We start from the raw sequence: 25,616 nt of genomic DNA on the forward strand, positions 1-25,616 counted from the left end.
ATATTTGTGATTTTTCTTTACAGAGTACCTTCTTTATTAAAATTCTTCAAATTTGTGACATTGTTAAGCATCATTTCAAGAATATTCTGAAAATTTTTTTTCTATAAAAATTATAAGAACGCATTTGTTAGTTAACGTGAGCGATTACTGGTACGGTTCATGTTTAGGGTCTTTTACCTTAATTGTTTTTAGGATAAAAAAAAAATTAAAGGCCGTTTTTCATAAAAAAAAAAAAAGAAATTGTGTGTAAACTTAGTTTATTGTTAATGTAATATTTTATTTGCTGTGTATTATTTACAATTGAATGACAAGATAATTTATGATTCAGTTTACCAATAATTGTACTTTTGTACAAATAAATTAATAAAAATTTCATTGTCAAAATTATTACTATCATTGTCATTAAACTATACATCTATTATACTAGACAGTAGTTTTTATTAGACATTATAAAATTGATAAATTATGAGTATATTTAAAAAAAAATCAACCTGATATATGATAAATGATGTTTAAACATAAACCACATCCATATTTGCTTCGTCAAACCAATGTCATTCAACTTCTTCTGGTCGTACAGGATGAGTTAAAGGTATTACTGATTGTTTTAACACATCCCGTGATAAAGCTTTCCTCATATCTATATAAAAAAAAAAAAGTAGAAATATTATTTATCAAAATGATATATTCATTATAAAATATTAATTTTTTTTAACTTACCGTATGCATTTTCATCTGGGTCTCCATTGTAATATTCTAATACAGTTCGATAAACAATGTAACCTAATTGCTGATACATCTGTATTGCCACTTTATTACTAACACGAACAAATAAATCCACGAAATAAGCTTGTTTTCTAAAAAATAATAAATATAATAATTAACACTATGAACATACACTTAAAATTCTCTTAAATCAGTTAATTGTTGAATTAGTTTATGAATTAATTATAATAATTGACAATTGGTATAAGAAAATCAGAATGCCGCTACTAATTTTGTATCGGAAAAGGCTAAAGTTTGGATGATGTCCATAAATTTTTATTTTTATTTGGCTAATGATCCACACTCTTTGAGAACTTGAAAAAGTCACAAGAAGAAAGTGACAAAACTTCGTTTAAAAAATTAATGTTTTGATTAATTAATCAAATTATACTATTTTAGAGTGCGACTAAGTAGAATTATAAACATGTTTAATAGCTTTTAATATTTTTTATGAATTATAAAAAGGCCAAAATTAAATATTACTTTTCAGAAACTTCTTCTAAGTACTTCATTAATTTTGCAGCAAGACCCAATCTTCTGTAGTCTGGAGATACTGTAAGAGCAGTCACATGACCATGCCACGATTCTCCACTTCCTTCAGCTTTTCCCATAACTTAAAAATTATTCAAAATTATAAATTCATTAATTTAAAAATTTTATCACTAAAAAAAGTTCAATTAAGGGGTAAAACTTAAGTAAACAGCTGAGAAGAGGACAAAAATTGCGATTTTATTTCTTGATACTGAATCATATTATTAAACGGTTTTACAAAACCTAAAGGACGTATACAAATATTTTTTTTTTGTCAATCAATTTGCAAACATGTTTTAAGCTTAAAAATGAAAAAAAAAAAAATTTCTAAAGCCAAAAGGGCGTATGTCTCAAATTATAAGGCTTTTTGGCTTTAGGAATTCAGAAATTTTGTGATCTAAAGCCAAAAGAGGGTAAAAGAATATTTTTTTTTATCGCCTGTCAAACATATTCTAAGCTGGAAAATGAAAAAAAAAATGTCGAAGCCCAAAAAGCGTAATGTTCATTTAATCGGATTTTATTACAAAATAACTGTTTAATTTTAATGCTCAACCAAATGAATTTCAATTTTAATTAAAATTGAAAAAAAAAAAAACAATGAAATACTACTCGCTGCTAAGGCGTGAAATTTTAAAAGCTTTGAATATATATTTTTCATCGTAATGTAGATGGTAACTATTACCATACAAGAAACAAATAGTTAACATAGAAGCATGATAATGATTATCATATACAGATGGTAATCATTCCCTATTGCTAGATAGTAATAGTTAGCATTTTTTTTTCAGCGTGTATTTGAAAGTTCTAAATTACACGAATATATTCCGAACAACCCGATCGGGAAATATTATAGCCTGATAAGAATTCATTCCAAGTGATATTCGACATTCAAACATTTTAGAACTTATCAGATTGTTTTCGAAATTTTTAGGACAGTCCAGAAAATTAATTAAATACACAAATAAATGCAATACCAAAAAATAACCCCGCGAAGCGAGTGTTCGGAGCAAGTTAAAAATATAAAAATTAAAAAAAATGCACATACTGATTTCCAAATTCTGTAAGTGCGCATTTTTTAATTTTATTCGATTTACATTTAATTCACTTATTTCAAAATTTAGAAAATTCACAATTGTCAACTACATTCACACTCATATAGAATCAGCTCGAACTAAAAATAAATTTTCTGTACAAGCAAGATCTTACGTATTTGTTTCTAAAATAACCTGTAAATTAGAGATTTATTAATTAAACATCATATTAGTTATACTGCTTATCAATTTTAAAAATATAGTTTTGAGATAAACGCGTTTTAATTCTTTTCCAGTAATATGTTAACATCATTTATATGACGTTACCGTTAACTAAACAATTGATAAATAAAATCTTACTGTATCCCATTATTTCTCCACTAGGAGATTCAGCTACTTGAACATATTCTGGCCAATGAGCCAAATAAAGCATATAAAATGACAACCCATACTATTACTAATTAAGGAATAATTATAAGAACAAATTTAGAGTAAAGTAAATTGGTGGAATAATCAAGAACAATTTACTGCTGTCAATGATAAGCACTATCGTAATTGTTACGTTCGTTAAACAAATTACTGAAACTTGAAGTTTCAATGCTGGTATCATGAAAAAAACTACATATATATATTAAATAACTATAATATATATCCAGTATAAAACTTAGATATAAATGTTAATATTAAAATGATAAATAAATTAAATATAAATTTAATTAAACTCAGTTTTATACAAAGGATACAGTCTCAGTCAATGGATCAAGGTTTCTGAAACAAAAAATAATTAATGTTTTACAATGAAGTGAGCAGCTAAAAATTTTATTTGTTTAGATAAAAATTTATCGAAAAACAAAATAATTTACAGAATAAATTTTCAAGTATTAAAATTACATGCTCCTTTATAAAAAAAAAGTCATTTACATTAATTAAATTTTTGTAAACTTACACATTATTAAATTTAAATAAATCATCACATGTAAAAGGTCTGATAATCGACATATTTATCCTTGTAATATTAATAATTTACGTAAGTATAATTATTATAACAACAGTAATTTTTTATTTATCGTATAAAATTAGGTTAGACACGCAACTTACAAAACCAATTTAATTTATTATAAGTATAAAATTATCATATCGGAGAAAAAAAAATATAATACACTAGCTCGCACAAACTATAGTATAATAAATTTTCTACAAGTTACTTATACGTTTACGACCGTTACATAACATGAGTGTGAATGTAGCAGATCTGAGACAGATTATAAGTTTTAAATAAATTAATGAATTAATTAAAATAAGAAAATTAAAAACAATGCGCCCGCTGATTTTCAAATTATTTAAATACCCACTTCTTAAATTTTTATTCTACTGACATTTCATTTATGTATTTCAAAATTTTAAAAATTGACAAATGTCAGCTACATTCACACTCATAACAAAATAAATATTGACAGGCAAAAATTTTACTGTGTACATTTTTTTTAAACTTTAAATATGAAAATTAACTAGGTAATTAAAAATATAAATTTTATTAATAAATTAATTAAAATAAGAAAATTAATAACAATGTGCCTGCTAATTTTTAAATTATTGAAATACCCGCTTCTTAAATTTTTATTCTATTGACATTTCATTTATGAATTTCAAAATTTTTTAAATTTACAAATGTCAGCTACATTCACACTCATAACAAAATAAATATTGACAGGCAAACATTTAAAAAAATGCGTATAAGAATTTAAAAAAATTTTATTGTGTACATTTTTCAAAAATTTTAATGATGAAAATTAACTAGATAATTAAAAACACAAATTTTATTTTGTCAGGTACTTTGAGCATCGTACCTTCACATACTATGTACATTACTGCTTTCTATACTTGTACTATAGGTATATCTATAGTCTTATTGCAAACTTCATTTTATTAAATTTGTTGTTTAGATTTAACATTCAGTCAATGATAGTCGTCAATGATTACTGTAGTGTTTACTCGTAAATAACAGTGTTATTGTGTACATACATTACTTTAATTAATTAATTTATTTATTTAAAACAATGAAAAAATTACTTATTATTTATTTATTTATTTATTAATTATTGTTAGTGTTAATAATAATTATTAAGAATAGTGAATATACTTTAAAACGTAATAAATAAAAAAAATAAAAATAAAAAAAAAACAAGTATAGTTGAAAATAAGCGAATTTAGCCAATCACGATATGATTGCTATCGGGTTAGGTTATAAATAATGAAATCCATTGGACAAAGGTTGCTTTCAATTCTTTAAACTCAAATAATTTATATACATATCTATGTATACATGTAATATTATATATTATATGATATAATAATGTGTGCGCGTCATAAAGACAAGAGAAGTTGATTGAAAAACCTCCAAAAATATTATTAGAGATAACTTGTTTATATTTTATTTCATAAGTTTACATTTTTCTAAGGTAATTGATAAAACTAAACTTTATTTTATTTTATTACTTTTTTTTTTAATCTTTTAGTTCCTGTATTAGAGGATTAATTACTTAATGCAGGTCAAATAGATAACCATCAAAAGTTTAAGATCTAAATATTTTATTTTTCAAGTTTATAAATCGATGATTTAATTTAATGTGCCGGCAATAGAAAAGTGATTCATATTATTGATGACGATTGTTTCGTCTACTCCATTTAGGTTTTTCATTCTATTACATATATTGGTATACATTTATATATGAATATCTATACATACATATATATATGTGTGTGTATATATATAGTCACCGGTAATTAACAAAATTTTACAAGACTGCTCTATATTTATATAAATTTTTTTTTGTGTTGTACATAAATAATAACAATAATAATAAATTTAATTTCAGTAACAATATAATAAATTAAATTACGGATACCAGTGTGCTTTATATTATTATTCATGTAACATATATATTATGTAATTTGAGTTTTAAGAAATGCTATGGTGGACATAAATTGTGCACGTGAGAGCTACTCGATATTGTATGACGGGTGGCATTTTCCAAAGATGACAGATTCATCATCTTCGCCTTCATCGGCTTTTATTAAGTAAGTTTTACCCTCTCTATATTTTTTATGTTGTTAACGTATGTTATTTTATTATTCACTAAATTGTGGTTATGTTTAACCGATCATTACATCAGATTTTTATTAAACTATATTAATTTAATGTATATATATATATGTATAGTTATTGAGCAATCGTAGATTTAATTTTATTTTATTTACTGGTCATTTAAATACACATTCATTTTATTATTAGTTATTTAGTCGTTATCCATATATGTCATAATACTTGACTCATTTAAGATTCACTAAATTTTTTATTTACATGGGTTTTTTTTTTTTTAATTTTAAACCACGGTTATCTTTAACCGGTTATTGCATCATATCTTTATGATGTATAAATTAGTAGTTTTAGTTATCGGGGTATTCATTTAAAAAAACATCTATTGTCTACTACCGAATTCTAGTTTGTGATTCATTGTGATGTCATTGATAATACTTTGAAATATTTGTTTTTTATATATAGCTAAAACTCAAGTAGCACAGAGACAGCTTTAAGATGTCATAATAATGTCTTAAAAAGGACAAGACAAATTTTATTTTGTCTCAAAGCCAAATTTTTTTATATAAATAAGACGTACTGATATTGGTCCTAGGAATTATATATAATTTGTCTTCTTTTTCCCGTCTTGAAAAAGTCACCTCAATTGACAAGTCGTTCAGATGACTTATTTGTTATTAAATTTTTGCCGCCGATGATGTCAAATCTTAAGCAGCTTTTTTTTTTTTTTTTTTTTTATATAAATCTCCGATTGTTTTGTCAACATTTTGGTGTCTTCTCGATAGATCGACAACAGCCCCGAAGCTGCTATTTTATAAATGTCACAAAGCCAAATGTGCTACTTGGGTCTACACATATTTATATATTGTCTTTCGGCGGGAAATATGGAAACTTACCGTTTTTTTAAACAATTCGAATAGAAGAAGAAGAAAAGATATAAATTTTAAATAAAAATCAAAAAGTTAAAAAAAGAAATAGTTATAAATATATTGATAAAAATTAATAGATTATCTAACCCTCGGTATAAGTTGTAATTTAATAATATAGGTCGTATCCAATTTATATCATCTTGAGGATATCTATCTCAATTCTTAACAATATAATTGCATAAGTGGATAGTGTAAAGGCTTCATAGTCATATAAAATACGATCTTTCAAAGATAGATTGTCTATATATTTTGTATTGCAAAAAATTTATTTATATATTTTTATGTATATATATTTAAAATGTTAAAACAATGCATGAATCAAGTTTTATCGGGATCAAATTATGATAACATGTTTTAATGTTGATGACGACTTTCATATCAGTAATTATTATTTGTAATGACTAAAAATTTTAATTATCAAAAATATTTAGTCTAAAGTTATCAAGGTTCGATATAAATAAAATTATCAGACATTATTAATCAATATCTATAATTAGTTTTTGATTTTTTGTTCTAATTTTTATTATCATCAATGACATTAAATTGATAAGTATAAATTAAAAAATATTTCCATTACTCCAAATTTTAATAAAATAAATAATATCTTATTTATTAACAAGAATAATTCGATAAATACAAATAATAATTAATACTCAACTTAAGTTTTATACATTTAAAATTGATTTTTCCAAGAGAATTCTACATGTATAATGCATGTATACAATGTTAAATCCGCATCAAAATCGATTTAGTTGTTCTCTAGTTAAAAATAAACACGCATAGTTATACAGAAACTATGTTTTACATATTATCTATACTTGACTTTTTATACTTCTTAAATGAAAAAATAATTACTAAGTTTGTACAATTAATCAACTATTATTAGTAATATTATGCTTTGTAATGATGATTTTTCTTTTTTCTATACTTGTTTATATTATACAATGATGAATATATAATCGAGATGAAATGATTGAGTAATCTTTATATTTATAATAATAAAATACTATTGTAATTTAGGAAAAAAAAAAATTTTTTTTTTGATAATATCTTATATGATTTCAGCATCATCAACAATATTTTTACTGTTGTAAAAGCCGTACTTCGCATCGGATTTGTTATTCTTAATAATATTTATTGTATACCACCATATGTAATATGGATGATGTTATTATCGCCTGTAAAATTATTTCAACCAAAAATTTATTGGAGAATAGAAGGTCTTTTTTTTCATTGGCTATTGGCGATGGTATCGATGTGGTCTTGGTCAGCTGGTTATGACAGTAAGTTTATTTTATAATAAATAATATATTTAATAAGGTTAAAGACTCTTAACCCGATCAGTATCATTAGTCGCTCACTTAAAATGATTAATGCATTTTTATAATTTTTAAATTAAGTGGCTGCTTTCAAAATTGTGCTCAGCCGGCCATTTTTTACTTTAATGTTTGTTTGTTCGTTAGATTAAATTTAGGTTCAGTTAAATTCTTTAATAATTGTTTTAATTATATTTTATTCAATATGTATTATTAACTTTTTTAAATTAAATAAAGTAATACATTCTATTAATTATTCTCCGAATCAATAAACTTATGATAGTTCAATTGATATTGTCTTTCAGCAAGTATAGGGCCATGTGTTGATCAAGTAATGGTATATCACAACTTTTAGTAAGCGACTATGGGTGCACTTAACGACCTTACTTAAAAAATTAATAATAATAAATTATCGACATTATTCTTTAAATTAAAATTTTATTCTAATATTTAAAACTATAAAAAAAAATGATTTTTCATTTTATTTACCAATTTATACTGAATAGTAAAATCTTACTTCAATGAAAAGTGAGCGGGTAATGGGTCCTTAACCTTACCAGCATTGAATTACACAATAAAATAAATAAATTTTTTTGTTAACAGTTGTTGAATACGGTGATGATTTACAACCAATAATAAATGACAGAACACTAGTTATAGCAAACCATCAAAGTACTGGAGATGTTCCAATGTTAATGGCTACATTCAATGCCAAGCCGAACGTACTACCAAATCTTATGTGGATAATGGATAGGATATTTAAATTTACAAATTTTGGAATTGTTTCTTTACTACATCGAGATTTTTTTATTTCTTCGGTAATTATGTAAAATTATTATTATTTTATTATTTTATCGTATCATCTGTATTGAATCTACGAATTTAAATGCCTGTTTAGCCAATCGAAATAAGTCAATGTCAGACCAATATGATACGGCGAGTTTAAAATAATCATCTTCTTCTCTAGGACATAAATCGTCTAGTTTTCGTTCACTAGAAAGTTTCTGACTTGATTTTAGACTTTTCAAAATCGCATAAATTTATTGTAAATTGTTTAAAATTGATCACAATAAACGTGATTAAAAAACAAATCATTTATTATACTCGATGTCATCGGTTGTCTACGATAGTTTATATAATGAATGTTCAAAATTAAAGCGTTGCTAAATTCCCAAAGATGTCATCCGTCGCTATTATTATAATAATTTGATTTTATAAAAATAAATGTTTATTTATTTTGTCCGATTTATTTATTCAATTATAAAAGTATTACTAGAGAATTTTTGTTTGTTATTGATGTAGCTTTAAGTAAAGTCGAGTTCACCTTGGTCACCTATCTTGAAAATCTCGATAACTTGGATGATAGAGTTGTGTTATATCACACCCATTCTTGTCGGACTTCGTGTTAGAGCGGATGTACTAGTGCTTTTAGAAAAATTAAACACTGCATGCGACCAGTCAGAAATAATCAGTATTTAATGCGAAAGTTTATAAGACCAGCGTTAGGCATTTAATGGTGTTTATTTTGAGTTATATAAATTATCTTTATTAAACATTTGCTCAGGATGCGAATCTACTCTTGAAAGAATTGTCAAAAACTAACTTATTTTCTTAGTATAATATTGTCTAACAATGAGGTCTGACAATCGCCACTTGTTTTACGTAAATGTAGATGTACAAGTTCAAAATATATGCCTGCAATTTGATGCAAAGTACATTGTCTTGCATTTTTACTTAGAATTAGTATCTCATGACATCCTCAGACCGACCCAAGTACTTTAGGGAGGAAACTGGTCTGATATATAAAAAAAAGAGCATATTTTTGTGATTTTTTTTTTCAGAGTACCTTCTTTATTAAAATTCTTAAAATTTATGACATTATTAAGCATCGTTCCAAGAATGTTCTGCTAAATTTTCATAAAAAAATATTGAAAAATAAGCCGGTGGTAGTGGGGAGAATCGAGTCATCTAAAAAAAAAGTCTCCATGCCGTAGGCAGGATAACTCATGACTGCTTCACCTGAAATCAAAACACGAAAAAGATTTCTTTAGTAAATAAGTTTATTTTGGATTTGAACGAAGGAATAAACAAAATATTCATTTTATAATTTTTGGTGAAGGTGTAATAAAAAAACTCTGATTTTCGCCAAAAATTGTTCCTTTTGTTTTAATAAAAAATAAGTAGTTATCGGAAAAAAAATCCTTCGTTCAAATCTAAGATAAACTTATGTACTAAAGAAATCTTTTTGGTTTTTGGATTTCAGATGAAGCAGTCATAAGTTATTCTGCCTATGGCCTGGAGACTTTTTTTTCAGGTGACTCGGTTCTCCCCACTACCACTGGCTTACTTTTCAATATTTTTTTTTTAAATTTGGCAGAATATTCTTGGAATGATACTTAATAATGTCACAAATTTTAAGGATTTTAACCCTAATCCGGTGTTGTTGTTTTCAGCAGCCGTAAACGTTGAATATGAGTCATTAGCGTCCGCCGCTTATTTAACTGTTATTCTGTAAGGAAAAATCTGAATAAATTCGTAGGTCTTCTTTGGACTTCTGACTATGCGATAGAGTTGTTGCCAGCCCCGAAAATCTCTTTTTCAATAAATATTTTTATCAAAATTCGGAGGCATGTAGGCTGCTTACAGTAGAATATTTGGATACAAATGACCCATGTTCAACCTATTAGGGTTAATAAAGAAGGTACTCTGAAAGAAAAAAATTACAAATATGCTCTTTTTTTGTAACTCAGACCAGCTTCCCCCTTAAAGTCATAAAAATCCAGTTTATATTTGGTTACTTTTCCTTAAAAAATAAATATATGTATTTTTAACGCAACATATAATACATACTAGGTCTGAAAAATTTTAATATGGTTCGAGATATTATTTCAAACAAAGAATATTGAGGTGAAATAAAATAAAGATTCGTTTTCAAAAATACAAATAAAGATAAATATTCGAATCATTATCTATCATTCTTATCAAACACGTTGCCAATTGAATTTTTATATGGGCTATTGGTCTTAAATTGTCTTGTTTTGATTAGCATTAGACATTTAAAATCTAAATTTGAATGTAGGTAATTATAAAAAAATGTAATATGTAGTACGGGGTAAAATATTATTTTACATAATAATATAGACATCCACAAATATAAATTTTTATAGCAATTAATTTTGTATGTTTAGGGTCGTAAACGGAGAGAGGAAAGTCTTAAGCAGTTAGAATTACATTTGGATAATTCATATATACCACTTGAACGAAAGTGGATGGTACTTTTTCCGGAAGGTGGTTTTTTGTGTAAAAGACTGGAAACTTCACAGAAATATGCGAAAAAAAATAATTTACCGATATTAGAAAATGTTACTCTACCAAGAGTTGGTGCTATGCGAACAATATTTGATAAACTTGGTCCTGCTCAAAATAATGATTCTTCTGAAAATCAGTTGAACACTAGATCAAGTAAGTCATTGCTTCATTTTTTTTTTTTTTTTTCGTTACAATAGATATTTACTAAGTAAATATTGTAATGCATTACTTAATGTAACATGTTATTATATTAATAATTTAAGGTGTTCATTCATATCCATTATTACTAATATTGTAAATAAAATCACAAGTATATGAATAGTTATTCTTTAACCCTTTCACGTATAAGGGACACATTTGTCCCCGCATAATTTTTCCGATTTACAATAATATACTTGCTGAGTAAAATCTTTGTTAGATTTATAATTTTTAATTTTATATTGCTTTTTCAAGTTTTCGCGGAACACCTTCACATGTAATGGTAAAAGTTAGTAATAGATAAAATACAGTGCGCTAAACGTCGCCTGGAAAATCGCACAAATAATACATGCTCTCCATGTGATGTTCATTTATGTTATACTTCAAATCGTAATTTTTTTGTAGAATTTCATAATATTTAGTATTTTAAATAAGTATATATATTTAATAAATTGTATTTTCTGCCATAGTTTGTGTTTATTTTGCAGTAATAACGTGAAGTGTTTTATTGTAATCTATTGAAAAATGTATACCTGAAGGCATATAAGGATATATGTGTCCCCATTCCAAAAACAGTAAAATATACCCAATTTCTGTCTTATGTATTACTTTTATGTTGAATTAGATCAAAATAGATAGATATAAATAAACAAAAACATTTTTACTGTCTTGGAATAGTTACGAACGTGTAAGGGTTAATGTTTATTTTTAATTTTTATCAAATGTTTATTTTTATTTTTGTAATAAAACATAATTATGAATGATTATCCTCCTAAAACAACTAGTAAAAACTCAATTGTTAGGTTGAATTAATAACCAATACAAATCACAATATCAAATAAAGCCAACATAAATTATTTACCTTAGTTGTTAAATTTTGCGATATTTGGAGTTTATCATTCAAAGAATTAGGCGTAGAAATCCAGAGTCTAAAATTATCTGGAGCCTTCGGGATCTCATGGGACCGTTAAGGACCATTAAGGTTTAAGAATAATAATTATAAAAAATTAAGCAATTTTTTCATATCTAAATTTTTTTTTTTAACCTAATAAAATAATTTGATATTTGTAAATATAAAAATAAATTTTTTTCTTTAATTTTATCGAAGACTATTAGAAATTTAATAACGAAAAATAAATAATAATGTATTCTAAAAACACTCGCTTAAGATGTTTATGCATAATATTAATTTACAGATATGATGATAGTGAAACCGGAAATTCGTTGGGTCCTTGATATAACAGTAGCATATCCTCAGGGTAAACCGATCGATTTATCAACGATCATTACGGGGTCAAGGCCACCCTGTGAAACCGTCCTATTTTATCGATTGTTTCCAAGTTCTGTGGTGAGTATCAATCGACTGGATATTACGAATTACTTATTAAAATTGAAAGAAACAAAATCTATTATTTCATTTTTTTTTTTTAATAGGTTCCAAAAGATCCAGATTTGTCGGCTAAATGGCTGTACGATAGATGGGCAGAAAAAGAAACATTATTAGATAATTTTTACAAGTATGGATCATTTGTTGGTTCACGTGATTCAATGCAGGAAGGATCAAAAATACAACAAGATCCTCTACGATATTTAGTGCTTCATCTATTTTTTTTAACATCTACTTATATACATTATCATATGTTTTCTTATGTGTTATCGTGCATTTGGTGAAATTAATTTAATTTATTTTCATACACCAGTCTACCATTATCACTAATCATTAGTAATGTCATTATACAATTCTGTTAACAATTGTCACACATATTTGCACGATTGAAAAACATCACTGAAGATATATATTTATTGAGGTATACATATTTTTTTTTTTTTTTATTAATTAAGAGTATTATAAAAATTATAGAACACTAAATGTTACCTCTGCATTTTATTACAATTTGTAAAATATTCAGTTAATTAACACTATTATCAGTGTGAACAATCCAGTGAATGACTTAAAAATCATAAATTAGAATAATTTTTTGAGTGAGAATTTTGTTAAGTAATAAATTTATTTGATAATATTTTGTATAACAAAACATGTGTAACAACATAAGATTTTTTTTTTTTAATTATTTAATAATTACTATTGAATCATTCTAAAAATATTTTTATTTTTGTTTCTTTTAAGATTATTAATTTGTGATAGACTCTAAAAGAAAATAAGTTGAACAAAGATAGATGAAAGAGGATGAAGAAATATTTTTTAAGCACATAATTTATGGCAGTGAATATAGAATTTTATACGTCCGAATATACGTGTTCCTGGAGTGTAAATTTTATATCATATTAAAATATATACGTATGTATGCATGTATATAAACTTATATTTATCTAAATTTATAATTTAAAAACAATTTGAATCTCGCAATGGGATAAAAATTTATCAATAGTGATTTTTTTTGTTTTGTTTTTTTTTATTAGATACATTTACACATTTTTTTTTTATCTTCATTTTTTAAATTTCACATTCAACAATTAATAAAGTGTGATTTATAAATATTGAAATATTTTTGCATTGAGCAAAATCTTTATACTTTTTGTTAATAAAAAAAAAATTAAAATGAAAAAACTGTTTTTATAAGTTGATAAAATTGATAGCTTTGGAGTCATAGTCGCTAAAAAATTTATTTTATACAAATTATAGATATCAAATAACTATAATTTCTAAATTATAGACTACACAATATTTATTTGAAAACTTCGTAACACAAAATTTAATTTTCTGTATTAAAATTTTCCATACCTGCTATAATTTATCAATATTTACAATCAAAGTTTTAATCATATTAAAAAAAGAATTAATTTTATTAACGTACTTTAAGGCGCCTTGTTATGCATTTTCTAAACCAGTATTTTTGGACTTGTTAAACAAAAACAAGTAGCCTAAATACTCAAATAAATGTAAATATTTATTAACATTTAAAACTTTTTTTTGACAATTTCACTTGCACAGTCCATTTTATAGTCATTATTTTCAGAATATTTAAGTAATTTGATGGCAAGTATTTTCATACTCAAGTCAATGCTTTAAAGAAATATTTTTTAAATTCTTGGATTTTTAGTGTTCTTTTCCAATAATATTTATTGACAATAATAATACACGACCGTCCATTTTTATACAACATTTGAATCGATTTATTTTTCTCATAAAATAAAGTGTCATTAAATCGCGAATTTTTTTGGGTAAATTTTGATCATCATTAAAAATAACTTTATTTTATTAAATAAAATCAGATTTATTTCTAACTAAAAATTCTACTACCGATCACCAGTATTTTTACATGAAAAATTATCAATATTGCATAATTTTTAATTACTACTTAAAGTATTTAAAGTTTTCCGTTGTCTTTTTTTTATAATTTTTAATATTTTACATTAAGCTATCATTTGATAATTTTCATATAAATTAATTGATGGGCTGCAAAAGTATTATTGTTTAATTAAACAATTTTTTTTTTAATATTAAATTTCTGTATTATAACTGTGTAATATATTTTTTTAAATGACAAAGGCGTCTTAGGTATTTTATTAAAAAATAAATTAAATCATAATGAAATTTGAAAAATCTGTATATACATTAAACTGATTTAAAAAAATCAACTATTTTTTATTTTTCAAAGACACACTTTCAAAACTGCTTCCTACGTGCAATTTTCCATTTTCCATTCAAATAACATGGGAAGAAGTTTTTTTAAATTTTGGAATTTAAAAACTCACTGAATTTATAAAATTTTTATTATTTTTCGAATTTTCTGGTGAAACTATCAGACATTATAAAATGATATAGGACGTCTTTTATAGACCGTTACATTTTCAACAAATTAACCCTTGCGAATTTTTCAAAATTTTTGAATGCTTTTTAGTTATTGCATTATAATAAAAAACAGTCATAACCCGCTCGGCATGAATGTCAGAAATATATCTTTGTGATATCAGAAAGATGACATAATTTTATAGATAACTTTATGATACAAATAAGATGTCTTTCTGACACTCATGCCGAGCGGGAATACAGTTAAAGAGCATTCAGGAGTTTTGGAAAGTTTGTAGAGGATAATTTCTTGGAAATGAAATGATCTACAACAAAGGTCTTATAACATTTTGTAATAAGTCTGATAGTTTCACCAGAAAATTTGAAAAGTGGTGAAAATTTTACGAATTTTACTTTCACCTCGAAAGAACTTTGAAATATTCAATTAATCGAAAAAAGAAAAAAGACCTTTTTGTATTTAATTCTTTACAAAAATATGTATTGATTGATCTTTTCGGTATACTTATTTGTTGTTGAGTTTTAAAGTACCAAAATTTTAAATATTTTTTTTTCATGTTATTAAAATGTGAAATGGAAAATTGCAATTAGGAAGTACTTCATGTTGAAAAATAAAAAAATAGTTGATTTTTTGAATCAGTCTAATAATCATGTATTTTTTTTTTTTATATATGCATTTCAAAATTTGTTCAATTGTTAACTCTCAATATTATAAATGAATTGTATAACTAAAAAAATTTGATTTCGATTGTATTCAAAAATTTATTATTTAGTAACATACATTTATATTTGATTACAACTACTTTTAATTAGTCATTTATTCAATATACTAACGATTTAATTAGATTTATAAATTATTTGTAAGAATAATCAAAAGCGAATTGAGTAATTTCAATACATAAAAAAAACACATTTTAACGCATTATTTACTTTGTTATAATTTATTTCATTTTAAAAACTTGCCAATTGTTTAAAATTAACATCTAGTCTCATATTTCCTGTAATTATGACAATTGTTTGTATAGTTATTTATGCGATATCAATATAAATAAGCGCTATTTGAAAAAATTATTATTTTTATTTCTTATTATATTATTTTTTATTCATGTATAATTCGTAGCAGCGTAATATTATTTAATAATTATCATATTTATTCTATAATTAATAAAATTATATTATATACTACACATCATCTTCACATGAGTAGCTATTTTAAATTGTATTTTCAAATAAAATTATTCATAAATTTTTTTATTTTCACTTTAATAAATTTTATATTCATAAATTTAAAATGATATTCAGTTCATTAATGATTTTTGATTATGGCAGATGATCTATGCCCTTATTCTCCATGTTTACGAACCAGTTTCAAAACCTACGACCCCTGTGACTCTTTTAGACGAGTTCGTACGGGGATTCGATCATTCACGTGAATATAAATTGCGAGCCATTGAATTTCATTAGACCCTAGACCTCCCAGACATCCCCTCGAGTAATAAAGATACTTTATATACCCTTGGTTCAATCTGAACATCCACACAGGACTACAGCCAGTCCTTATGCTTGTAAATGTGTAAACGTGTTAACACATTTAGAGGGGTAAGGAACTGATAAATTTGATCACGGTTAACAAATTATAACAAAAATTTTTAGATTATGTTACAATTCGCATATGTTGGCCGTGATTGTTTAAATAAATAATTTAAAAAAAACATCTGGAAACCGGTTGACCCTGCGGGCCAGCCCCGAAACTTCCCGCTGTTTTCGAGTTCAAGAAGCTTGAAAATATTATTGTCAGCATATATTGGAGTTCGAAAAAGTTACGTTTCGTATTAATGTCTGGGAATTCGAGAAATTTATAATAATCAACATGGATCGGTTTTCAAAGTTTTGCTCACGATTATATGTTTGATAAATTCAATGTTTTTGGAGAGAAATTCATAGACATGATCAAGAACTTATGAATATGAGCTTTGAATCAAACTAGAACGTTAATATATGAAATACCCGGAAAAAAAATGCCAGAAACAATGATTTTTCAAAATCGCTGTCGATGTCATTTAAACTAACGAACCGATTGCAATAAATTATATAGCGATTATCGAAGACTGTCAACAGAATGAGCCGGTATAAGTTTTGGAACATATGATAGATTACATTATGCGTTATCCGTAAAAATTGAAGTAAACTTTTTTTTTTTAATTTTTTTACGCCAATATCTTTCGAACTAATCAAACAATTTTGATGTTTGAGGCAGCATTTGACGCAGTTTTTCAGACTCTAACGTTAAAACATTATTAGAACCAATCAGTTTTTCTATTTTTGATTTTATTAGAAAAAAAACACTTCTTTGAAATTCTTTCGACAACGATATTTCTTAAAAATTTAATTCGATTTTGATGGTTGAGGCGGCTTATAGAGCTTTATATATATATATATATATATATATATATATATATAAATGCTTAAATTCAACAAGCCCTTCCGCATTGTGAATTTTATTGAAATGCCTGATGAAATTAAAATAATTTATATTTTACACACAGGAGCAAAACTCCGGTAGATTTTTTGAAAATTATTTTTATACACCTTCAATATCTATTTTTATTTACTCATTCTTAAGAAAATTTCTATCGTCATAATTTTTTTTTTTTAATTTAAATATATAATATTCAATTTTCGCGCTCTTATTTAAAATACAAGTCAAAAGCACTGTCTTTATTTTTGTCGCTCGATATTGTTTTTCCATAGTGCGAAATTTAAAAATCTGTTACGTGAGGGACCATATTTATAGTTAATTTATGTTCTTTTTTGTCCACGAAATTCTATATTTAACAAATTGTTGTTTTATAAATATCGCATTTTTAAATGAATTTCTTTTGGACGTCTCTGACTCTCGTTGTGACACCAAATTTTTGCCACTTGAAACGAGCGTTAATCGCCATCATGAAAAAGTACCTTTAAATTTATTTTCATGAACACGTCACACACAAAAACGGAAGTACATACATCGATTCTCTCACAGCCTCCGGCTATATAAGTATAAAACCATACACCAAACACGCATGCGTTTCTTAAATTTTGTTGCAAAGATTATAACATTATAAGTGTAACATCATACCTAACCCCCAACCATAAGTTAAACGACTATCTAGTTTCCTTGCCGAAAAACGGTTAGAACTTCGAAATAAATTTTAAATCAAGGTATGTATAAATTTTTATACCAATTAGTTTTTATCTTTAATAACAACATATGTATTCTATTTATTCATTTAATTATTAATTTACGTAATTAATTGACTCTTTTGACTTTGGCATGGACATGCCGTAACAGCATAGTCTATCTGATAAATCTTTTATTTAAATATATAATTATTATTAAATCTTCGTATAGTATTAATATGAAGTAAAAATCTTCATTACAATTTATCCATTATTACATATTTATATCAATCGAAATTATATTTCTCACATATGTACAAACTATGATCCTGAAGTTATTAGACAATTAAAAATTTAAAAAAAATTTTTTTTTCACGTCGTCATAAAAAAAAATATACACCTATACAAAATTTTAAAAACTATAGGTGAAATTTTTTATAATTCATCGTTTTGAAAAAAATCCAAAAATTATTAGATCCCGGCTAACTTCAGAATCATGTACAAATTTATGTGACGATAAAAATGATAAATTATAATAATAATTAAAAAATGAGGAATAATTGGTGTTAGAACTATGAATATTAATTTTAAATTGCAGAATCTGCAAACAATTTAAAAATGTCAACTTTCGGTGGTTTAATCGAAGAAATACCAGGAATTTCAGTGGATCGTTTTGACGGGGAAAATTTAAAATCATCTATTTTTTTTTTAAGTCATTGTCATACTGATCATATGCAAGGATTATTATATACTGAGGGGAATTGTTTTATTGATAATTTATTAAAACATAAACAATATTTATACTGTACTCCAGTTAGTAAAAAAATACTTGAATATAAACTTTTCAGATTTGGTTCTGATGCCGAATTTATTAAAACAATCGATTGTTGTTCACCGGTTATCGTAGATTATACAGTAGACAATGATAAAAATAAAAAATTGTATTTAACAGTAACATGTATACCGGCTGGGCATTGTCCTGGTTCAGTTATGTTCTTATTTGAAAATGAAAAAACGTCTATTCTTTACACCGGTGATTTTCGTATTGGTTCAAGTGATTTATCAAAATTAAAACCATTACACAATAACATTAATAATATAATGATACCAAAAAAGTTTGATAGTATTTATATTGATACGACATTTTTTAATCCTATTAATAAATTTTTTCCAAGTCGACGTGATAGTGTTAAAGAAATTTGTCGAGTTGCTAATGATTGGATCCGTCAAGATGTTAATAATATTGTTATATTAGAATGTTCTGCTCATTACGGACCTGAATATTTATTTATTGAATTATCCAATGCATTAAATCTGCGAATACATGTTAAAGATAAAGTTTATAAAAGCTATACATTTGTTCCGGAATTATCAAAATGTGTTACCAATGATCCACATTCAACACCTATCCATGCTTGCATGAATAAACGTAATTATTATTATTCTAATGTTGTGTTAGAATGCCGTCGTAATGTAGAATTGAAATCAGTTATTACTATTGTACCATCAGTATTGCGTTGGAAAGATAGAGATGTAACAAAAGGTATCTCTGAATGGGATGATTATAACAAAAAGTTTAATGTTTGTTATTCATGTCACTCATCTTATGACGAGCTTGTTGATTTTATTAATTATTTTAAGCCGAATAAATTATATCCGTGTGTTGTTCCAAAAGAAATAAAATTTGAGGATTTTAGTAGTACATTGAATAAACTTTTGGACAATTCTAAAGAAGCTAATAATTATTTTACCGGTTATGATATGGATCTTTCAAAGCCTGAGTCACTTAATAATGACAGAGTAGTAGATGCTTGCAATTTAAGTGATGTTGATGATGATTAATAATTAATCAATAGGCTTATTGACATTTGAGGCTTTTAAGGGGTTTTAAGATTTAAATGATATTTTATAATTATAAAGATAGCGATCAAACTAAATTAGTATATTTTTTCATAAATCTTGTTGATCAAAGCTTATAATCATGTTTAATTCTATTTTAAAATTTTATAATCATGTTTAAAACATAATTAACTTTGTATTTTATATTTTTATACAATAAACATACATTATTATTGACTGATCTCTGGGTTTTAGTATAATTATAGTTTTACGGCTCAAAATAACTATAATATCCCTTCATGATTTCATTAAATCTGATAAGTTTTAATGCGGATTAAAGGAAACCAAGGTAGTACAATCGAAATTACAATTTGTGGCTTAAACTTCGTATCCTTATTGGTTTAAAAATAGAGTCGATAATTTGTTGTATTATTAATGTTACATAATTTGTAAATAAATTTCAATTAAAATAATACAATTTTATTTATTGATTTTAAATTAATATATTCAAGATGCCGAGGGTTTTTTTCTTACTACTTTAAATGATATATTTATAAAAATCTTTACATTTAATTTATAAATTAAATTATGTTGACGTTATTTGCAATAGAATTTTTATCGAAAAATCATAATTATATATTTTTTAAAAATATTTTTTCAACCTATTAAATTTTGTTACAGAAATATTTTAATTTGTCGTTATTGTAATACGAAATATTTTTGAAAAATGGCCGTATCTGCACTTGCTCAAGAAAAATTCTGGATTAACAAATCAACTTACGATGCAGCTGAGCGTTCCCACTTTGAACGTCTCTACAAGGTGAGATAATAATATTTATTTTATTTAATTACTATAAAATTAAAAATAAATATTTTTAAACATATTAAAAAAATGTTATTGTGCATAATTTTAAAATGTAACTTGGCAAATAATTTAAATTTATTTACATGAACACATTTATTTTTAATATGTTTAAAAACTATGTACCTCATATCATAGTAAATTGACATTAACACTCATTCTTATCGTTCATATTAATTATTTGGTTTTTTATTATGTTAATAATGCACGAGGAATATCTGGTGACAGTATTGATTAACCTTTTGCTCTTTTTTTTGCATCCGACTTTATCTGTATCCAGATCTGATAAATCATTGATAAAATAATTGATAAACGTGTCCGCTCATTTTTTCTTTCTCTATGTATTTATTTTTATTTAAATTACTTCAAAAATGTTCAGTCAGATCACGAAAAATTTAATGACAATTGTTTGTAAATTGATGTCAAAAATTCTTCGGTCAATTTTTTATAATACGATTTCCTGGATAATATTAAATGTATAAGCCCTTGTAATTGTAAGTAAACTGCAAGTCGTGTCACCCAACGTCCGATTTATTTATTCAAAAAAATTTATCTTCATTTCTATTTAAATGCTAAATAACAGTAAAAAAAAATTTTCGGTTTTCTGGACATAATCAAGTTTGCGCGAGAACCGGCATTAAATTTAAAAAAAAAATGACCGCTGGTCAATAGTCTGATGATTGTTAAGACAATTTCTCTGCTTTACATCACTAATACAACCTACCACGATTAATTTTGTAGACAATGTTAGCAATAACAATTTGAAGTTTTAATAATAAAAAAAAAAAAGAAAGTGAAAATCAATGGGAACACGTTTATTTTAAAAGATATTATTAAATAATCCCGTGAATAATTTTAATTTGCGTTAGGAAATTATTATTTGCAACTTACGGCTAAAAAAGGTTTTTATTTAACATAAATTAAATATTTTAAAATTGAAAAAGTATATTTTGTTGTAATATATATTTTATTATTTTAAAATTGTCAATATAAATAAACCATAACTGTAAGTTGAATAGTTAAAAAATGTTACAAGGTGGCCTCTCGTATAATTTTGGATTGCGATGTTAATGAAAAATTAATATCAACTAAAATAGAAGATTTTGTACCGGCAAATTTAACAACAAAATCATCATCAAAAAAATTTAAAGAGAATAAAAATAAAGCAGATAAAAAAAATAAGTATTTAAAAAATACCGAACACGATTCTGCTGATAAGAAAGAAGTTTCTAATCAGGTATATAATAAAAATGAAAGTTTGATAATTTATGCTATAAATTATTTTTTTATAAATAGTTTGTATTGTATTTATTGCTATAATCGATTATTTTCCATTGTAGTTTTAATTATATAAAAATATTTCAATGTATCGATGTCTTCAGTAGAAAATCGTTTAACTTGAATCCTATCATATATCTGTAAACATAAACAAAATACAGATTTTTTTTTTTAAAAGAAAATTTTCTTAAATAATGTGCAATTCTTAATAATTAAACTTGAGCATATCGAGTTGTGTCGGCTTTACGATAGTAGAGCACATCCGGCGCTTTCGTGTTCACAGTGAAAAGAAAAAAAATAACAATTTTTTTAGGTATCAGTGCCCCTAATGACGCTGGAGATAAGAGACTTTCAATCGACATCTTTATAACTTGAGAAGAGCTGTCAGTTTTTTCCCCTTCGTACTCTAGCGGACGAGCAATAATATTTTTGTTACACTAGCACAGTAAACAGAAATTTTATCCACTTTTTTCTCATCAATAAATAAAATTTTTAAAGAATAAAAAAGATTTCTAAAAAATAGAGAGTTGTGTCGAACCTCGATCTTTACTTTGCATTTAAAATTTTTGTTTGAGAGATAAGACAAAAATAACTGAAGACCCGTCTTAAAAATAATAAACAAACGCGTACCAAGCTCAGAAGTTATGGGTTAATAAATCACGAGGATTGCTAAAAGAAAATGTAAAAATTAATTTTCCAAAAATTGTAGGGTCGGAAGATTTTCTACTGAAGATATCGGTATTTTAGTTATTTTACTGTAGAGCACTAATTTTTTTTAGGCTTTTGCCTCTAAATTGTCATAGGTAGTGTGTTACTTTTAGTTTGATTGTATCGTAATTTTATAAGAGGATTTAAAAAAATTATTTAACGCGTCTTGTTGATTGTGGATCATTTATAAATATTGCATCAATTATTTTGTTTTTAATTCAAAGACTAATAAAATAATCGCTTTCTATGCATCATATATATTTTTTAAATTTAAAGCATCATAGAAAAAATAATAAAATATAAATTTTGTTTAAATTAATTCGTTTGGCATAAATTTATCATTCATATCGGTGGGTGCAGGAAAGCCGAGTGTCTGGTTGCTCAGAAGATCCTGCCAGTGGAAGTTTGGCCAATGAAGTTGCAAAAGCACGACAACACATTAAAAAGGGTTTACAGTGTGTGAGTACCGTAAATTTTTGCTCACGTCTTGATTTAAAATGTTTCGTTCTATTAAATTTTTATTCTTTATTTTTATTTGTATTCTTAAAAAAAAAAAAAATAAAAATCGGTTTCAAAATTCTTTGGAGTAAATTATAACCAAAAATTCACGGATTATTTTTTATTACTGACGTGTCAAAATCATAAGTTAACATTTTAAATAACTTGTATAATTCTTTTATCAGTATGTGGCATTAAATCATTTTAATAATAAAAACCTTTGCTATATTGGGAAAAATTCATCAGTGGGCTTTTACTAATTTAAATTTTTCATAAAATAACCATCTCATATATCTAATTAACTTTATAATTAAATTAAATATTAATTATTCTTTCAAGCTAATTGTTAAATCTAATAAAAATAAAAATGTAATATAAGTGTAATACATTCTTTTTTTGTGTTTATAAAATGGTGTTTGAATTCATTAAATAATTTAATTTTTAATTTTTAATTTTATAGCTCAACAACATCTCCGGTGATTCAGCTGTGCCTTCCCAAGATTTAATAGGACGCCTTACTTATCTTGAGAATGATAACCGAGAACTTCATGCTACAGTAAAAGCATTGAACAAACGTAGGGAAAATTTTATTTTTTTTCCGTATTTAAATTCCGAGTAATGCCTGCTCTACACTAGCTCATGGCTTGCGGCCGCGATTCGTGTGTGATCTTTACGCAAAAAAATATATTTCTGTACACTGGTCGTGGGACAAATACCGACTTCAAACAGAAAACGTCCAGAAGCACTAACGCGAAGCCGCGGAACCATCCACACCCTTGTTTCGCGGCTATTACAGGCTTTCGCAGCGCGAATGTAGAGCAAGCATTCCATTTTAGTTTAATAGTAATAAGAAATATTTTATTGTTTTTTTTTTTTTTTTTAGACATAACTGATTTGGAAGCTGCTATTAAAAAACTAGAAATAACAGTATCTGGCCCAGAGCCAGCTCCTTATCTTTGCATTTGTCCTGCAAAACCCCCTTCAGAAAAAGCTTCACCACCAGCAGAAGATGATGACGATGATGTTGATCTATTTGGTTCTGATTCAGAGGTAAGTTGAATTTAAATTATCATAAAATAATAATATAAATGAAAATTATTAATTAATATTTAAATAATTGCCTGTATTATAAATTCATTGTGTATAATGTCATAAAGTTAAATATTATTAGTAGTTATAGATTATTGTATTATACAAAAAAATATTTAGTTTTATTAGATAGTTTTGCACGTTTTTTTTTCTTATCTACAGTTTACGAAACGATTTTAAAATTTGTGATCTACTTCTACTGATTTCTTGACACAAAATCTAATTGTACAATATTTTATTAAATTTAAATGTCCTTTGATATGTAAAAATAAATTTGTAATTATTAAATATCTTGTTAACTCTAATTAAATTATTAAATTAATTCTTTTATAAATGATTCTGCAGTTTAATTAAAGGATATAATGATGTTTTACACCAGATATTCCTGATATAAACGTCTTACCGTAATTAAAATATTTTCCATGATATATTTATTCTCAAATAATTTTTTTTTAATATTCATAATCATCGTTCCATTCATTGAATATCAATTTTCATTGATCATCATTGATTAAAAATTTTTTTTTTCTATGTTTCATTAGATCACATTCATTAAAATTGTTTCATTATTTATGAATTATAAATTAAAATTCTTTAAAATAAACATTGAACAAATACATTATATTAATATTTAAGGGTGAAGATGCTGAGGCTGCAAAAATTAGAGAGGAACGCCTTGCTGCATATGCTGCAAAAAAATCTAAAAGTTAGTAATTTAATAAATTAATAAATTAAAATTATATTGAGGTATTTAAAATTAATTATTTAAATTTTATTTACAGAACCAGCGGTAATTGCAAAGTCAAGTATAGTTTTAGATGTTAAGCCATGGGATGATGAAACAGATATGAAAGCAATGGAAGCTGAAGTAAGGAAGATCACTTGCGATGGATTATTATGGGGAGCAGCTAAACTCGTTCCACTGGCATACAAAATCCATAAGCTTCAAATCTCTTGTGTTATTGAAGATGACAAAGTTTCAGTCGATTGGCTAACTGAGGAAATTGAAAAGAATGACGAAATTGTTCAAAGTGTAGACATTGCAGCATTCAACAAAATTTAGAAGATATTTAATTCACATTTAATGCCATTATTTTAAATAACGACAATTTATATTAAATCAATGACATATTTTGGCATTATTTTCATTCCATTATCAATAAATAAAATTGCATTGAAAATTTTACTGTTTTCTTATATATTTATTTCATATTCCTCAGAAGATAAAACAAACT

The 25,616-nt window shown here is 25.3% G+C and overlaps 4 protein-coding genes across 10 annotated transcripts; 3 read left to right on the plus strand and 1 right to left on the minus strand.

Moving 5' to 3' along the window:
* Positions 1-215: 215 nt before the first annotated feature.
* LOC130672061 (N-alpha-acetyltransferase 20) lies at positions 216-3,667 on the minus strand. The gene is made up of 6 exons (XM_057476284.1): positions 3,274-3,667; positions 3,071-3,095; positions 2,688-2,778; positions 1,249-1,378; positions 721-857; positions 216-640 (listed from the first exon to the last, which is right to left on the minus strand). Exons 1-6 carry the CDS (start codon positions 3,324-3,326, stop codon positions 555-557), a joined length of 522 nt encoding a protein of 173 aa, XP_057332267.1. The 5' UTR covers positions 3,327-3,667; the 3' UTR covers positions 216-554.
* A 610-nt stretch (positions 3,668-4,277) lies between these two features.
* LOC130672060 (acyl-CoA:lysophosphatidylglycerol acyltransferase 1-like) lies at positions 4,278-15,396 on the plus strand. Of its 5 annotated transcripts, XR_008990618.1 has the most exons (9): positions 4,278-4,786; positions 4,844-5,107; positions 5,204-5,405; positions 7,419-7,636; positions 8,273-8,487; positions 10,858-11,131; positions 12,373-12,524; positions 12,611-12,984; positions 13,305-15,396. XR_008990618.1 is itself a non-coding variant. In XM_057476280.1 (8 exons), the coding sequence occupies exons 3-8, from the start codon at positions 5,299-5,301 to the stop codon at positions 12,845-12,847; spliced, it is 1,203 nt and encodes a 400-aa protein (XP_057332263.1). In that variant the 5' UTR covers positions 4,278-4,786; positions 4,844-5,107; positions 5,204-5,298; the 3' UTR covers positions 12,848-15,396. The 5 variants fall into 5 exon arrangements, 4 of the variants coding, with proteins under 4 accessions (XP_057332263.1, XP_057332265.1, XP_057332264.1 ...); XM_057476280.1 differs by having other exon boundaries at positions 12,611-15,396; XM_057476282.1 differs by having other exon boundaries at positions 4,929-5,107; positions 12,611-15,396.
* Positions 15,397-17,983: 2,587 nt separating this feature from the next.
* Positions 17,984-25,567, plus strand: LOC130671477 (probable elongation factor 1-delta). 3 transcript variants are annotated; one of them, XM_057475389.1, is made up of 8 exons: positions 17,984-18,149; positions 20,628-20,766; positions 21,845-22,045; positions 23,155-23,253; positions 23,753-23,867; positions 24,176-24,342; positions 25,018-25,087; positions 25,164-25,567. In XM_057475389.1, exons 2-8 carry the CDS (start codon positions 20,674-20,676, stop codon positions 25,442-25,444), a joined length of 1,026 nt encoding a protein of 341 aa, XP_057331372.1. In that variant the 5' UTR covers positions 17,984-18,149; positions 20,628-20,673; the 3' UTR covers positions 25,445-25,567. The 3 variants fall into 3 exon arrangements, with proteins under 3 accessions (XP_057331372.1, XP_057331373.1, XP_057331374.1); XM_057475390.1 differs by lacking the exon at positions 21,845-22,045 and having other exon boundaries at positions 17,991-18,149; XM_057475391.1 differs by lacking the exons at positions 21,845-22,045; positions 23,155-23,253 and having other exon boundaries at positions 17,991-18,149.
* LOC130671476 (protein artemis) lies at positions 18,514-20,602 on the plus strand. The gene has a single exon (XM_057475388.1). The coding sequence runs from the start codon at positions 18,726-18,728 to the stop codon at positions 19,947-19,949; it is 1,224 nt and encodes a 407-aa protein (XP_057331371.1). The 5' UTR covers positions 18,514-18,725; the 3' UTR covers positions 19,950-20,602.
* Positions 25,568-25,616: the final 49 nt, after the last annotated feature.

This window comes from Microplitis mediator, chromosome 7, assembly GCF_029852145.1.
Source record: "Microplitis mediator isolate UGA2020A chromosome 7, iyMicMedi2.1, whole genome shotgun sequence".
In the NCBI taxonomy this organism is placed as follows: Eukaryota; Metazoa; Arthropoda; class Insecta; order Hymenoptera; family Braconidae; genus Microplitis; species Microplitis mediator.

Coding starts and splice junctions, on each gene's coding strand:
- LOC130672061 (XM_057476284.1), bottom strand. CDS start 3,326: ATGTCGATTATCAGACCTTTTACATGTGATGATTTATTTAAATTTAAT. Junction 3,096..3,273: donor TTATTTAAATTTAATAATGT/GTAAGTTTACAA, acceptor TTTTTGTTTCAG/AAACCTTGATCCATTGACTG. Junction 1,379..2,687: donor TGGAGAAATAATGGGATACA/GTAAGATTTTAT, acceptor ATAATTTTTAAG/TTATGGGAAAAGCTGAAGGA.
- LOC130672060 (XM_057476280.1), top strand. CDS start 5,299: ATGGTGGACATAAATTGTGCACGTGAGAGCTACTCGATATTGTATGAC. Junction 5,406..7,418: donor CCTTCATCGGCTTTTATTAA/GTAAGTTTTACC, acceptor ATATGATTTCAG/CATCATCAACAATATTTTTA. Junction 7,637..8,272: donor TTGGTCAGCTGGTTATGACA/GTAAGTTTATTT, acceptor TTTTGTTAACAG/TTGTTGAATACGGTGATGAT.
- LOC130671476 (XM_057475388.1), top strand. CDS start 18,726: ATGTCAACTTTCGGTGGTTTAATCGAAGAAATACCAGGAATTTCAGTG.
- LOC130671477 (XM_057475389.1), top strand. CDS start 20,674: ATGGCCGTATCTGCACTTGCTCAAGAAAAATTCTGGATTAACAAATCA. Junction 22,046..23,154: donor AGAAAGAAGTTTCTAATCAG/GTATATAATAAA, acceptor CGGTGGGTGCAG/GAAAGCCGAGTGTCTGGTTG. Junction 25,088..25,163: donor TGCTGCAAAAAAATCTAAAA/GTTAGTAATTTA, acceptor TTTTATTTACAG/AACCAGCGGTAATTGCAAAG.